Source organism: Jaculus jaculus, chromosome 6 (genome assembly GCF_020740685.1).
Source record: "Jaculus jaculus isolate mJacJac1 chromosome 6, mJacJac1.mat.Y.cur, whole genome shotgun sequence".
Taxonomy (NCBI): domain Eukaryota; kingdom Metazoa; phylum Chordata; class Mammalia; order Rodentia; family Dipodidae; genus Jaculus; species Jaculus jaculus.
Genome location: NC_059107.1, coordinates 46,825,000 through 46,840,644, shown reverse-complemented (window position 1 = coordinate 46,840,644; position 15,645 = coordinate 46,825,000). Strand labels below are relative to the sequence as shown.

Below are 15,645 nucleotides of genomic sequence, written 5' to 3'. Positions count from 1 at the left end.
CAAGTGAGGTCTAAAAAGTATCATTTTCCTTTAATATTTATTGAACACCAAGTAGACATAGAGCATGACTCCAGGAGACATACAGACATAAAATGCAAGCTGTGCCCTTCAGAAATGAGCAGTCTGCTTAGGAAGCACAAGAAAGGGACAGGAAAGATAAATGACAAGACCAGCTGAACACCATGAGGATCACAGACAATGTGAGCCTAAAAGGTCAAACACAAAGCACCATCCCTAATAGCTTAGGGGCAGGTGACATGGGCAGAATACTAATGGAGAATGAGAAGCATTTGAGTGGAAATATAGGGCTGACTTAAACTTGTAAGATGGGTTTCAATCAAGTGGAGTGATCAAAGTAAAGGAGAGAAGATGTGTGGTAATCTCAGGGCTTGGTCAATGACAGGTCTTGGTGGTGATTTAGGATGGCTCTTTGTCCCATGGGGTACTTACTCTGATTCAGCACCACTTTTACTCATCCTTGGAATCCCCTCATCACAGGTGCCTTGTGACAGGAGCTACATCATCAAAATCATGTCTTAACCTTCCCCAGCTGCTAGGAATTTCCACCACAGAGAAGCTTTCAACTCCTTGTGACAAAATTAAAGTACTCAAATATTGAAACATCATTAATTCAACTGCTAAGACAATGCCTTCCTTTCCATATCAGAATACTAATGAACCAAAAAGTTATTAAAGCTAGGCTCCTTGATATGGATAAAAGCACAAGTTTTGACCTTTGCATTGTCCGTTCAATTGTCCCCTGGGCAGCAGCACAGCACACCCTACCCAGGCTTCTGATCATAAGCACTTTCAAGTCTACATTCAAATCAGGAAGAACTGACATCAAGGAGGCCCAGCGCTGAAGAGCTGTGATGGCATGCTTAGCAAAGTAAAATGATAATGGAACCATTGTTTCTTTTCCATGCCTCTCCTAAAGCTGACATGACCACCTGAGCTAAGCCATCTGTGTTCAGCTCATTAAGTGAGAAAAGCTGAGCTCCAAGCCACAAAGGCAAAAGGCAGGGTCCTAACTCCTGCCCAGCCCTATAGAGTTACTCCATCGTATGGCTACAGACCACACTTTATGTCTTGCTCTCAGGAAAACTTATTCTACTTCTAGAATATGTGACATTCCCAGGGGTGGGTCCTATCATATTCACACATTTGAATAACTGTACTCTGAAACTTATGACATCCCTAAGAATGCCCCTCCCCTTCACCTCTGAACTATTTTGGAGTAACAGGCTCATATGCCCCCTTCATGTGCCTTGCCAAGTGAGACATAGGTCTGGAGACTGGAAGAAATTACCTCAGTTCAAATTTCAGTTTTGCTGTCAACTCAATTGGGAGTTTAGGCTTCAGTTCCTTGGCTGTTAGCTGAAAATGAGGCAAGGTCAATCTTTTGTGTGCTTCTCCATTAAAGCCCCTCTGTTATCTGGGAAATGGGAACAAAGGCCATCTGGAAATGACAAAGAAAGTTGTATCTTTAGCCAATATTGTCAGTCTATAAGCCTCAAGTTTAAGCCTTTGTACTCTGAGATAGTGTTCCTTGAGGGGTGGAGGGGACTCATGAAGACCACTGAAAACTCAGCCTGTGGGCATCCTGGCCTCTGGAACTTACAACTATGCAAAGACACCTCCAGGGCACTTCAGAGTAACAGAGCATGAAACCTGGACTCTGGCACCATTGCACTGCCCAGGCTTGTGGCTTGTTCCTCTGATTTCTAAGCCCCTACCTGCTGAGCCCCAGGGTGATCCCCTGTAGCTGCCCCCTCACTCTCTTCAATAGTCCCTATGTTCATTTGCCCCATGGAATACTCAAGAAGCCAACTATAAACCCCCGAAAATGCCCTTTTGTATTTCGACACCTCCAAGAACATGCCAAAATTTAACTTTTTCATACCTTAGTGTAGGGCATAATGCAAAACTCTACCAAGCATTTCCCTAGAGTCATTAGGAAAATTGCTACAGACATACTCTGTGTCTGCCTCTGATGATATCAATATAACTTCATCCCAATTTCTCCCCAGATGGAACCAGATGCTACTGCAATTTTCTAGTTGGCCACAGGGACCCATTTTCCACCTTTGCCATACTTCTGTGACCCCAAGAGATTGCTCCATGCATGGTGTCATCTCTGCCTTCCAGCTGGTTTCAGACAACCGTCTCACAAGGCATACACTCCTGCCCCAGCCAGTGGGGAGTCGAATAAGGAAACGAGGGGAAAATTAACCTGAATGAAAAAAGGCAAACAGACAAGGAGACCATGCTAGATGTTTGTCAAGGCCTCGAGAGTTTATTCTTACATGTAGATTTATATAGGGTTGTAGGGTGAAGGGGACATGGTCAGGGCAAGGAGTTGTAGGAGGAAGGGGACGTGGCTAGGGCAAGGAGTTGTCAGGAAACCTAGAGGGATGTAAGTAGATGTTCATCTAATCTTGCCTCACTGGCTTAACATCCTGACTGCACCAGGCTTCACATCCTGACCATAAACTGGCCTTTTGCAAAAGATAAGATTCTGTAAGCAGCCTGCTGACCGGTTCCAGAAGTACCTAACAGAAAGCTGGATAGACCAGCTTTCTGAGTGAAATGAGTCAGTTTATGAGCAGGCCCAGGCAAAATGGAGAGGCTTTTGCTCTATGGTTCCTGACACACTCCTCTCATTCCTTTCATGGGGGTTTTGGCTTGGGCAGTGGCTTTGTTCCTCTCTGTAGGACCCCATGCCTGCCTGGGGCTTCCCACACTGCACTGGCCTCAACAGAGTCAGGAAAAGCCCCTTCTACTTGCTGAGTCAGGTTTAAAGGCGGCTGTTCACCTTTGGATGTGCCATTGTAAGGCATCTACTCGATGGGCTGGAACCCAGTGGCTTTCACGTGCAGTTCACACACCAAAGAAGAATTAAGAAATGAAGATGGGGATGTGAGGAGAGCAAAAACTAGGCTTTATTTAGGAAAATAGAGAAGAAGACTCCTGAGAGAATAGGAGGACTCCCCAAAAGAGAGTGGACTGCAGGATCAGGGACTTGGAGCTGGAAATAAACACCACAAAATGTCGGGACAGGCATGCTTCGATTTCCACCAGCACCCAAAGAAGGAAAATAAAGAGGACTTAAAGAAAAGGCTACTTTTTTTTTAGTACAACTCAGAAAAGTAGTCAGGCACAGCAGTGAGGGTCTGTAAGAACTGCACCAAGGGAGTGGCTTCTGTGGGTTTAAGTACGTTATCTCATTAAGAGGATAACTAAGGATGTTTGTGGCTGAGGGTGGTCTCTTGACCTGGTAAGTGATTGACAGGCTCCCACGACTGGAGGACTTTGCTCCTTCATTTAGGGGGAAGTGTCTCTTCCCTTTCTAATGTTACCAGGGAAACATAAGGCTGGGTCCTTCCTTCAAAGGCCTGTAAGCTTAATATCTGTCTAGCTACAACATTCCCCCCTCAAGAGTTAAGACCCTAAGATCACGTAGGATATGGGAATAATTCAATCTAGCCATTTTAGGCTGAAGCAATGCATAGAGGGACTATATCTTCTGTAATCTCTGCTTTAATCTTGTAGGACAGATCAGAATCTATGTTCTCTTGCACTTGTGTCCCTAGGTGACTTCTGCAAGAGAAAATTACTGTGGTGATTTGAATCACATGTCCCCCATAAACTCATGTGTTTTGAATGCTAGGTCTCCAGGTGGTGGCAATTTGGGAGATGGAGCATTGGTGAAGGAGGTGTGTTGGAAGGCAGACTTAGAGGTGTTAAATCCAGCTCCCTCTTGCTAGAAATCAGCTCACTCTCCTGCTGCTGTTTTCCACCAGAGGTGATGTCCAGCCTCTGCTCATGCCATCATTTTTCCTGCCGTCATGGAGCTTTCCCCTTGAGCCTGTAAGCCAAAATAAGCCTCGTTTTCCCACAAGATGCTCTTGGTTGGGTGATTTCTACCAGCAATGAAAACCTGACTATAACAGTAAAGTGGTACCAAGTAGTAGGATTGCTGCTAGACACCTGACTGTGTGGCTTTGGCCTTTTGGAGCTGATTTTCAAGATGAATGTAGAAGGATTTGAAACATTGGCCTAAAAGATGCTTTGCAGGGCTGTAAATATAGCTTGATGGACTATTCTGGTCAGAATTGAAAGACCTGAATACAGTAAGATCTATGGACTGTGAGGTTTGGCTTATGAGGATAAGAAAGAGCTTTGCTTGGACTGGACTAGAAGCAGTTTGAGAGACTTGCTGTTATGGCCATGTCCTGAGAAGTTGTGCAGGGTTGCATTGTGTAGAAATGGACTTGTGTGAGCAGAGAAATATGGCACAGAAAAAAAAAATGAAATATTTGGGCCTAAACTGCTGCCCGTTCACCTGCAAATTGTTTGAGAGATTAAAACCATTGAAGTTGGACCAGCTGGCCTACACTGGGTAACAGGAAGAATGTAGACTCTTTTGAAGGGCCTGAGTGCTCAAGGAATGTCTTGTTCTTCAAAGTCTACTTTATTCCCTGCTGGATTAACAAATTTGCACCCTACCTGATATTGTGGAGTATAAGAAATGCAAGAAAGAGAGGGTCATTGAGTTTTCAACACTGTCTTGTGTTTTGGAAATGGCCACAGGCAGTGTGAAGCAAGTTTACTGGATGCCTGCATGGAGACCCAAGGGAGCCGTGAGGATGAACTGTGGGTTGCAGTGGAGACCCAGTGGAGATGCTGGGACCACAAGCTGGATGCTGAGAAAAGCTCCCGGCCCAGGTGAAGTTTTCCAGGTCTATGAGTAGCCTAGATGGAGGGGCAGAATTAGAACTCCAGAGACTTGTTGCTGGTTAGAGTTATTGGACTTGGAGACTTGTCACTGGCTAGTTGTTGGACTTGGAGCTACAGAGTTTGGTGTTTGCCCTATTCAAATCATGTATTGCTTGAGTATTTTTTTGCTATGCCTAATGCCATCTCATGCAGTGTGAATGTTTATTCTGTGCTATTATGGGTTTTTTGAAGTTATTTTTTAATTAATTAATTTATTTTTTATTAACAACTTCCATGATTGTAAACAAGATCCCATGGTAATGCCCTCCCTCCCCCCACTTTCCCCTTTAAAAGTCTACTCTCCATCATATCCCCTCCCTTATTATGATGGTCTTGTGTAGGTAGTATCAGGCACTGTGAGGTCATGCATATCCAGGCCATTTTGTGTCTGGAGGAGTATATTGTAAGGAGTCCTACCCTTCCTTTGGCTCGTACATTCTTTCCACCACCTCTTCCACAATGGACCCTGAGCCAAGGAAGGTGTGATAGAGATATTTCAGTGCTGAGCACTCCTCTGTCACTTCTTCCCAGCACCATGATGCCTTCTGAGCCATCCCAAGGTTACTGCCATCTGAAAAGAGGTTCTCTACCAAAAGTAAGAGTAGCATTAATATATGGGTATGAACATTAAGAGAAGTGCTTACTGGGCTGTTTGGTGAGCATAGTATATACATTTAGACAGACACCAGCAGACGTTACACCCCTAGGGCTCATGACTACCCCTGTTGTAGGTTTCAGTATCAGGGATGTATTCCCTCCCCCCATGGAGCAGGCCTCCAGTCCAATTAGAGGGCAGTTGGTTTCTACCATGACAGATGTGCCACTATTGCACCTATTGGCTCATTTGGCCTGGCTGGCCAAATATAAGGCTTGCAGTGTCCACTGTTGAGTATCTTCACTGGTGATTTCTCTCTCTCCCATTGAACTGCATGCAAAATGGCTCCCCCAGCTTTCTGTTGGGGTTATTTTTTGGTATTGTGGCTCAGTTAAAAGATCCTGTACTATGGTAATGTTTGAACATCATTGGGATTGATTAAAAACTATGGGAACTTTTAAAGTTGGACTGAATGCATTGTATTTTACATCATTTATGGATATCAGTTTATGGGGCCCAAGGGTGGAATATGGTGTTTTGATTCAGGTGTCCCCCATAAACTTAGGTGCTCTGAATGCTAGGTTCCCAGCTGATGGAGATTTGGGAACTAATACCTCCTGGAGGCAGTGTATTGTTGGGGGTGGGCATATGGGTGCTACAGTGTCCCCTTGCCAGTGTTTGGCACACTCTCTGGTCCCTGTTGCCCACCTTATGTTGGCCAGGGGGATATGTCCACCCTCTGCTCATGCTATCATTTTTCTGCCATCATGGAGCTTCCCCCTCAAGGCTGTAAGCAAAAACAAACCTCTTTTTCCCACAAGCTGCTCTTTGTTGGGTGATTTCTACCAGCAATGTGAACCTGACTGTAACAGATGATGAACAGAGTCTATCCTATGAGAAGGATGTGGTTACCTGGATTCATCCATTTTTCAAGTATGTATGACTGAGATTAATGCATTTCAATGTTTGTAAATTTTATCTCAATCAAAAAAAAATACTAATAGCATCATGAAGGGAAGCAGAGGGAGGTTCAGATTATACAATTTAGCAGCACACTGATAATTTTCAAGCCTAAATGATGGGTATACAGGAATACATTGCACCTATTTTCTAAGTGTTGTTCCGTTTACTTAACCTAAATTTTAAACCCCTGGGATGGCTAGCTGCATTTTACTCATTCATAAAACTGAAATAGGAAGGCTGGAAAGATGCCTTAGCAGTAAAGGTGCTTGCCAAAGGACCCAGGTTCAATTCCCACAGACACACATAAGCCAGATGCACAAGGTGGCATGCATCTGGAGTTTGTTTGCAGTAGTAGGAGACCCTGGCATGCCCATTTTCATTCTCTCTCTCTCTGTCTACATGCCTCTTTCTCTCTCTCTCAAATAAAGTAATATGAATATTTTTTTAAAAAGAAAAAAACTGAAATAGGAAAAAACAGAACCAAACATCCTACCTGCTGGTAACTGAAGATGGTCATAGGATCCTGGGAAGGGTGGTGTGATGGTTAAGTTTGTTGTCAACTTGATCTGCTTAGTAATCCACAGACATTCCTTTTGAGTGGGTCTCTGAGCTTGCTTCCAGAAAGGATTAACTGAAGGAATAAGTCCTTACCCCAGTGCAAGTGGCCCCTCTCAGAGAGTGATTTTATAAAAGGAAGCTCTGGGAGAAAAGAATCCCTCTACCTCACCTGGCTGCTCGCTGCCTTCCAGTGTGGACTGAAGGCCGGCAGCTCTTCAGAAAGCCTCCAGGCCTTCAATGCTGTATTGGGACTACTGAGGCATCCAGCCTCATAGACCCGGTTCCTTGACTCTCAGGCCTACAAACTACTATTGGACTGCCATAAACTAATCCAATAAATTCCCTTTCTCTTTTTTTTTTATTATTATTATTTATTTATTTGAGAGCAACAGACACAGAGAGAAAGACAGATAGAGGGAGAGAGAGAGAATGGGCGCGCCAGGGCTTCCAGCCTCTGTAAATGAACTCCAGACGCGTGCGCCCCCTTATGCATCTGGCTAACGTGGGACCTTGGGAACCGAGCCTCGAACCGGGGTCCTTATGCTTCACAGGCAAGCGCTTAACCACTAAGCCATCTCTCCAGCCCAGTAAATTCCCTTTTAATACAATTCAATTAGTTCTGTTCCTCTAGAGGACCCTGCTAATACAGGTGTCAAGGGCAGATGGGAAAAGGAAGATAAAGAGTAATGGGAAAGATGAAAAGGACGGGGTACTGACAAATTTAACCAATAGGAGTAAAGAGAGGCTGTCCTGGGATGGATGCTCAAGGGATCAGGCAGGGTACTAAGCTGGGCCTGGAATATCTGAGAGTCAAGATGAACCATGAAAAGATCTCTTCTGTTAGGACCATACAATGTACTAAATGTGTCACCCTGCTTCCTAACATCTTATCTTGGGATGCTGGATTCCTGAGATGTTGGAGCCAGTTAACTGGAAGATTCCAACAAGGAATTGTCACTAAATATGGCATACCTAACCAGAATTCATTTGTTAAATCCATAATCACAATGTCTATAGAGATGGGCCTTTAAGGAGGTAAAGTTAGAAGAGTGGAGCCCTCCTAAATGGGATTCCTTTCCTTCTAACAGAACAGAGGATTGTTGAGTCTTTACTATTTGAGGATACAAGATAATTTCTGTAAGCCAGAAAGGGGTCTTGGCAATACACTGACCTTAGTCTGAGAAGCCTCTAGAACTGAGAAATATCATTAGTGATGACATTTTGTTACAGCAGCCTAAGCTAAGACGCCTAAGCTAAGACAAGTCATCTGCCTGTCATCTGAACTGTGTTCTTTTTATAAAGCCCCAGGAAGTTCCACCAAAGAACATTTGCCTTCATGGTGACCTTAAATAGAGGTATGAGTCAGAAAGAGTTCCAGTGGTAACCAGCCACCTAGTCTGTGGTGTCAGCCTAGGATGCGCCAAGCACACTAGGGGACATATGTTCTAATCAGGTGCCCTGTAAGGTAGGTAAGTCATTATTTCTATTTTCCAGGTGATGGAACAGCAGGGTCTAAAGTCTGCTAGACTCCAAAGTCAGTTTTGGTGAATCTTCCAGATCTGGGCTGACACTGCTGGGCTAATCTTCGTCTTCTTGGCCTGCAGAGCTGACCCCTGAGCCTTGTACCCTCGGCAAAAGCTCTGGCAGTCAGGTGAGTTCTCAGATCATCATTTCCCAGACTCTTAAAATCTCCTCTAACTCCTCCAGGGCACCTCAAAATGAGCTCTGCCTCCCTATCTCTGCATGGGCTGTTTCACTGCCTGAGCACTTGTCCTTTTTGCATGGCTGGTTTATGTCCAGCCCTTAGGTCCTCTCTCCAGGAAGACTCCAAACAGCTTTTCTTCAGGAGCATATCTGTAATACTACTATTTGAAGTTACATGATTTTTTTTAATTTTTTTATTTATTTGAGAGCGATAGACACAGAGAGAAAGACAGATGGAGGGGGAGAGAGAGAATGGGCGCACCAGGGCCTCCAGCCTCTGCAAACGAACTCCAGACGCGTGCGCCCCCTTGTGCATCTGGCTAACGTGGGACCTGGGGAACCGAGCCTCGAACCGGGGTCCTTAGGCTTCACAGGCAAGCGCTTAACCGCTAAGCCATCTCTCCAGCCCAGTTACATGATTTTTAGAACAATTGTTTTTTCCCTTCTAGAGTATAAGTTAGGGTTAGGTATGTCATATTTAGTGACAACTGCTCACTGGAATTTTCCAGTTAACTGGCTCCAACATCTCAAGCTATGATATAGTCTCTGGAAGGATAGAAGATGGCTCTCTGTAGAACCATAGCAAAACAGCAGTGAAGACTCTCTACTTCCCAGTAAGGCAGACACTGGAACAAGATGAGCTCCTGCTTCTAATCCAGATGGCAGTGATAGTGGTGGTGATAACAACTGGTTTCCTTACTACAAGCCTGGGACTTCAGGCATTTATCTCTAACTATACGAAGTTCTCTGGATGATGGAAACTTACATATACACATTAGCTAGCTATGATTCAGAGACCAAAGATCTATGTCTAGGACAATTAGACAAATACCATACTGAATCATTACAGTCTCACTCTGTTAATCTGCTACACAATGTTCTCTATAGTACCATTAATATTCTCTCTCTCTCCCCACTCTCCCACCACATTGCAACAAACAAGTCTGAAAACATGTTGAAATCAAATGATAGATTTATTGTCCATCTCTGCTATACAACAGGTGAAAATATCTCAGTTCAGGCCATTCTAACCCTTGTCCAGGCTTTGCTGTACTGAAAGGCCAGCATCAGGTGCATGGCCTGACTCTGGACAACAGCAGACTGCGGTGGCTCAGAATCTATCATAACTCAGGCAACAGCTTGAAGAACCTTGTGTTTTCTCTTTCACAGCATCTTCCTCTTTTCAAATTCCTTCAGAAAGAGAAGAGAGGGAACAAAGAAGAAAAAAGATCCACATTACAATCATGAACAAAATGATTCTGAGACTGCTATCTTTAAAATCCTTTTACCCAAATTACAGAAAGAAAATGTACCAGGACAAGGACACTTGAACCTGAAATAACTGCTTTCAAATTAGTCTGTCAACCTGAATCCCACTAATAAGCTAGATACAAGGCTTCAACTCTGAAACAAAAGCCAGGAGGGAGGCTTTGAATAATGCATATGTCTTCACTGTAGTATTATTATTAGGAGTTGATGAACTTCACTGTTTACCCAAACCTATAGCTTCATGTACATAAATCATAACAGACTCTTTCAGATAATGGAGACAGACCTGCTTACATTTACAAAGAATAAAACTGAAACAGATCCAGTTAGAATTTGAACAAAATGTCAAGAATCTTAGAAATACTTGGAACAAACAGTATTAGGAATCAGACTGTAACAATGAGAGTAGATGCCTACTGCCACTTACTGGAGCAAAGTGGTAAAACATACTTCCAAACTGAATTTAAGCTTTCACATAAAATTCTGCCTCACCTACTTTACTAACTACCTCACTTCCTTCAAACATTAGGCCTTATATTAAAAAACAGGATATAAAAAAACTTGGTAAGACAAGGAATACATCTTAAAATCCCTAAGACAGGGCAAAGATTACACCCAATCAACACATATCCATTCTCTCTGAAAACTTTTGCCATCTGAGTAAACAACCTGTGCCTGTTTTCAGCATGCCTAAGAAGCAAACAGGGTTTCACTGCTGTGTTTGTTGGTTTGCTAAGCTCACAACTATCATAAAAGTAAAGAGTGAAACCAAACAAAAAAGAAGAGAGAACTTTTAGAATACTTAGAATATTTTAAACCACAATGTCTTATAAAAAGGGAAATGTGCCTGGCGTGGTGGCTCATACCTTTAATCCAAGCACTCGGGAGGCAGAGGTAGGAGGATTGCCATGAGTTCGAGGCCACCCTGAGACTCCATAGTGAATTCCAGGTCAGCCTGGGCTAGAGTTAGACCCTACCTTGAAAAACCAAAAAAAAAGGGAAATGCAAAACAATCATTAACAAGTTGCTCCTCTAACCTGTAAGTAATGTGACATCACCACACAGCCAGGCACATACTCAAGGCTTCCTGCACACCCTCCCCCCTCCCAGACCTCCCACTGCTCAACCTGGTCATTCTTTGGACACAGAAACTCATGGAGTCAAGGTGGCTCTATCCCAAGGGCCCTCTCCAGAAAACAGCAAACATGGGACACATGCTGCACACAGCCCTTTCACATTCCAAAGTGTAAATTGTGGCTCTCATTGCCTCCAAAATGTATGTTTGTATGTTACATTTTGTCATTTACAGAGGAGCAAATCACAAATCTTAAAGTTATTAAATCAGGAAGATTTTAAGTTCAGACATTAGAACATAAATAGAGTACTATAAGATCACTAAATAATGGAAAGAGGAGATAAAACAAACTTCGACCCAGAAGAAAAGGCCATGGTTTCCAGGCACCCATAGACCACAGTGAAGCACTGGGGTGTCACCTTCCTCACCTTGTATAATGTGGTTCCCAGCTGTGCAGGAGACATGGTGACCACGACTCCAGCATCCTGAAGGGCAGCAATCTTCTCTTTAGCTCCACCTTTTCCTCCAGCAATAATTGCCCCTGCATGACCCATTCTTCTGCCAGGAGGAGCAGTTAAACCAGCAATGAAGGACACTACAGGCTTGGCTGTTGGACCCTGGGGAGACATTTTAACTACTTTAAGAAGTAGGCAATCAAAACTGGACCTCTGACTCTGGGGATAAATAGTAAATGGCTTGGGCGGGAACACCATCACTCAACCTAAGAAACCAGCCCAACACTAAACTGTCAGTGGAAGCACTCACCTTCCCATACAATCTCAGGGAAATGACCCTGAGCAAATTTCTGTATCTGCTGATTTTCAATGATTTCACTCCTAGCACATATGTTTACGTGAAAGCATCCCTGGAAAGGTATGCTCTGTGACTTGTGAAAACAACACCTACGACCCAAGATCGGGTTCTTCTACTTCAACCTGACTTTAAGTCTGAGTCATTATTAATTCACCCTTCACAAATGTGCTAAAAGAAAAAGGTAAGAAAGGAAGGGATACCAGGAAGGTCCTAGACTTGGACTCAATTTCCTACTGACTAATGCTCTATATGTCCTTGAGCCAGGCACATCACTTCTGCAGACCTTTGCTTCCTCATCTGTGAAGTGATACAGAAGAACTAGACCGATGGCCAATAGCTCCTTCTACTTTTGAAATTCTATGGTATCTAAGAAGGAAGATCAAGATTGTATATTAGAAAATATTTTTGTAGAATAAAACCAAAGGAAAAAATATACATATGTACACACAAATCACTGTACTAGATCTCAAGATTGTTTTTGAAAAAGCTCACACACAAAAATATGTCTGTATTCTGAGCTTATAATTGATTAATATAAAATGCTTATATACCAATCAGTCAAGAGATACTCTACAGCAATAAATGAACAGAGGTTAAGTTCCACAATGAATGAAAACATTATAAAACATCAGAGATCCAGGGAAAAAGAAACATCTGCAGAAGGCAGAAGTGGTGTGCCATGGAATCAAGAGACTGCATTCAGACACTACCATCTCCCCACAGACCATCTCAGATCCCACTTAAGTAGCTGAGCATCTCAAAGAGCTAAATAACAATCCACTCTAATACACACCTCTATGTATACAAATACCACTGCACTAAGTTCTGAGGTATTGATTGATTCTATGTAGATTCCATCCAATGATACTTACTATATTGGAAACTGAAACTGAGAAGTTCTACAAATATTTTTAGATTCACTTTAAAAGCTTTAAAATGACATTTTAAAGCAATTGTGAGAAGAGTGGAATTTTACAACAATTTTTTGCAACTGAATCAATGGCAAATGTTATCTGCTTATGCAATCAAACTGTTGTGATAAGTTATTTGAGCTGAGGTTTAAGAAGAAAATGTAGGTAGTTGGAAAAGGGAGAAGATATGAGCTACCTTATTAAGTTAATGAATATTCTTTTGACACCACACAAACTTCTTCATGTAGCAATTTCTCAAAATTTAGATGCAATGCTGGGATCTGAAACCACAGCAATGAACCCTTTGCCCTTTATCACTCAGAAATCTAGTTGGTCTCATACTCTGAATGTCAGGTTTTCTACCCACAATGAGTTTGTAATATGAATTGTTAAATTGGAAAATATCAGTATATTAAGTTATGTGACCTTCCAAATGCTGACGATTCAAACAATATCAACAAAGCCCAAGCCAGTACTAGTATCACCATCAGTCTCATCAGAAAAGCCTTTTATAAGCTTGGGATGGAAGAAAGCAGTTTCCTAAAATTTTAATATTCAACTAAAAGCTCAAATTTTATCTTTAGCAACAAGTATTCTTCTTAATGTGGCAGGCTTGCTCTATTTTATTATGATTAGCTGCCAAACACCCAAGTTTCAAGTAAAATTAAGATACTGTAAAAGCAGCTCTGTTCCAGTCAGTTTAACATGAGAGTGCTTTACATCCCAGCTCATCACAAAATATTGACACAGGGTCAGAATTTAATCAAATTAATAACTCCTATTGCTTGATCAAGAACATTCTTAAGTAAAACTGACTTTTTAATCCTCAAGTACCTGGTAGTGATGGACCCAAGTACTGACATTGCTCTGACTCACACAAGATTCTATGTGGTCTGACCTGACTGCTCTTGCCTCAAGCCCCACTGCTCTTCCCCTTCCACCTGACCTTCCAGGAACTGGACTCTGCCTCTGTGCCTTCATCCTTCTTGGGTACCTAAGTGATTTTACTAAACTTTCAAGACCCACTTCAACCTTTTTCACCCCCCATAAGCACTTCCTGACTCTTCCTCCCACTCTCCATAAATGTCCTCAGGTGACGGTGGCTTCAGTGGCCCATCTCTTCCTGTGCATCTACTGCCATACTCACTACACTGGATGAGACTAACTTGCTATGTCCTCCTGCTCAACAACGAACTCCATGAACACAGAGATCAGGTTCACTCATTCTGCTAGGCCTAGTACCCACTGCATTACTTGTGGTAAAGAATTTAAAAAAAGAGACCCCAGGAGTCATTCATTCATTCATAATGTCTCTGCAGACAGTATGAGAATCTCATATCTGAGTGTTATTTTCACTTCATTTGTTCCCCCTACCACTTCCAAAGGTAGAAATACTGTACTAGGAAGAAAAAGATTACCAATAAGCTTAGCTTCTCTAACAAATTTATACAGTGTCTCATTAATGAAGAGTCATTGGATGTTTCTGAAAGATAGACCAAAGCACAATTAGACTATGGAGAAAGTGTAGTCTGAAAACAGTACAGAAAATGATGAGAAATGTGAAAGCGAAAACAGAAAGACCCTCTATGATGGCTCAGTACAGTGTGAGCCTACCTGTCATTTGACCTGCAGTCTGCCTGTTCAATCCCTGCACTGTGACGTCTACATCGACAGACTGTGTGGAAGAACCCACCTCAGTCTCAGGACTGGTATGTCCACCACTGGCAAGTTGCTTAGCTTACTTGTGCCTGTTTCCTCATTCACAAAAAGAAGACAAAAAGCATCTTACTCAGAGGGTCAAGATTAAGATTAAATATCAAAACTTTTACAAGTAATTATTGCCATTGGAACAGTAACAACAGCAGTAGCAGCAAATGCCAAGTACTTTGTCAACTGTTTTATGTAACACTAAATTGCTTACCCTTGAGCCATATGCATATGAGGTTCTCAAAAAATAAATAGTTCTGTAAAAGCTAACCAGAAATAAAACATAAACCAAATGAAATAAAATGTGCATGTTCAGCTTTTCCATTAGACTCTTAAGCTATTCAAAGTATTCAGAGTAGAACCTAAATATGTTTCAATATTCACTTCAACAACACAATGTCATTAATCTAAATCTTGTTCTAAGCAAAGAAAGGTGAATGCCAGTATCTAACAGCAGCAAGCAGCTCAATGAGAGGGGTGACTTAGTGCCAGCCACTACTCTGCTACCTACTACTAGGTGACCTTACAATCCTTATAACTCTAGGATGCATGTACCACTGTGCCCCTAATTTTCTGATGAGGAAACAGAAACAGTGAAGAAACAGTCTTGAGGTCGCCTAGCTTATAAGAGGCAGGCAGAATCTAGAATGCTGATGAGAGTGAAGGGCAAAGAAAAAGATATGGACATGAGGAAGGTTGTGTCAATCTTTATCAATTGTTTAAGTCACCACAGAAATCAAATATTCTCAGAACTGCCCTTGAAAATTCCTTAAGGCACAAGTAAGTGAACACTGTTTTATGTGCACCAGCCTAAAGTTGACATTATGGATTCCTTTAACATGACCACACTTGTTATTTTCTCCTGCATTTAAGTCATTCTCTCAATTCTTTTCACAAGCATTAAGAGAAAGTTACTTCCATTCTCCTGCCTGCCCTCCTGAAGACATTTTCTTGTCAGAGTCAGAGGAACATTGGAAGCCAATGGCACGCTTCCCCCACACATTGTCCATAGCAGAGCAACTGAGTAGGGGCCAGGGGCTGGCTTCAGACATCCCTGAATCTCCTCCTAACTCTGCTACCACCATCTTCACCCAAAAAGAGAGCTTAATTCCTTGCAGCTAAATGGGATTATAACCCAGTGCCACAGTACTCCTTTATACATTGATCTGTAAGGCACAAGCCTCAAGGAAACCCTAATGTATACAGAAAAATTTTCTACTTCGTCTTTGATGGAGAATACCATTCTGTAAGGAAAGGCTAAAACTAGAAGG

The 15,645-nt window shown here is 42.4% G+C and overlaps 1 protein-coding gene across 3 annotated transcripts in view; it reads right to left on the bottom strand.

Annotated features, from left to right (window-relative positions):
* Positions 1-9,554: 9,554 nt before the first annotated feature.
* Suclg1 (succinate-CoA ligase GDP/ADP-forming subunit alpha) overlaps positions 9,555-15,645 on the bottom strand; it is a 44,090-nt gene continuing 37,999 nt past the window's right edge. For all 3 annotated transcript variants that reach the window (XM_045153059.1, XM_004660534.3, XM_045153058.1), the window contains 2 exons: positions 11,372-11,560; positions 9,555-9,790 (listed from right to left, as the gene is read on the bottom strand). In XM_045153059.1, the coding sequence (XP_045008994.1) occupies positions 9,764-9,790; positions 11,372-11,560 (216 nt within the window). In that variant the 3' untranslated portion in view covers positions 9,555-9,763. The remainder of the gene's footprint in view (positions 9,791-11,371; positions 11,561-15,645) is intronic.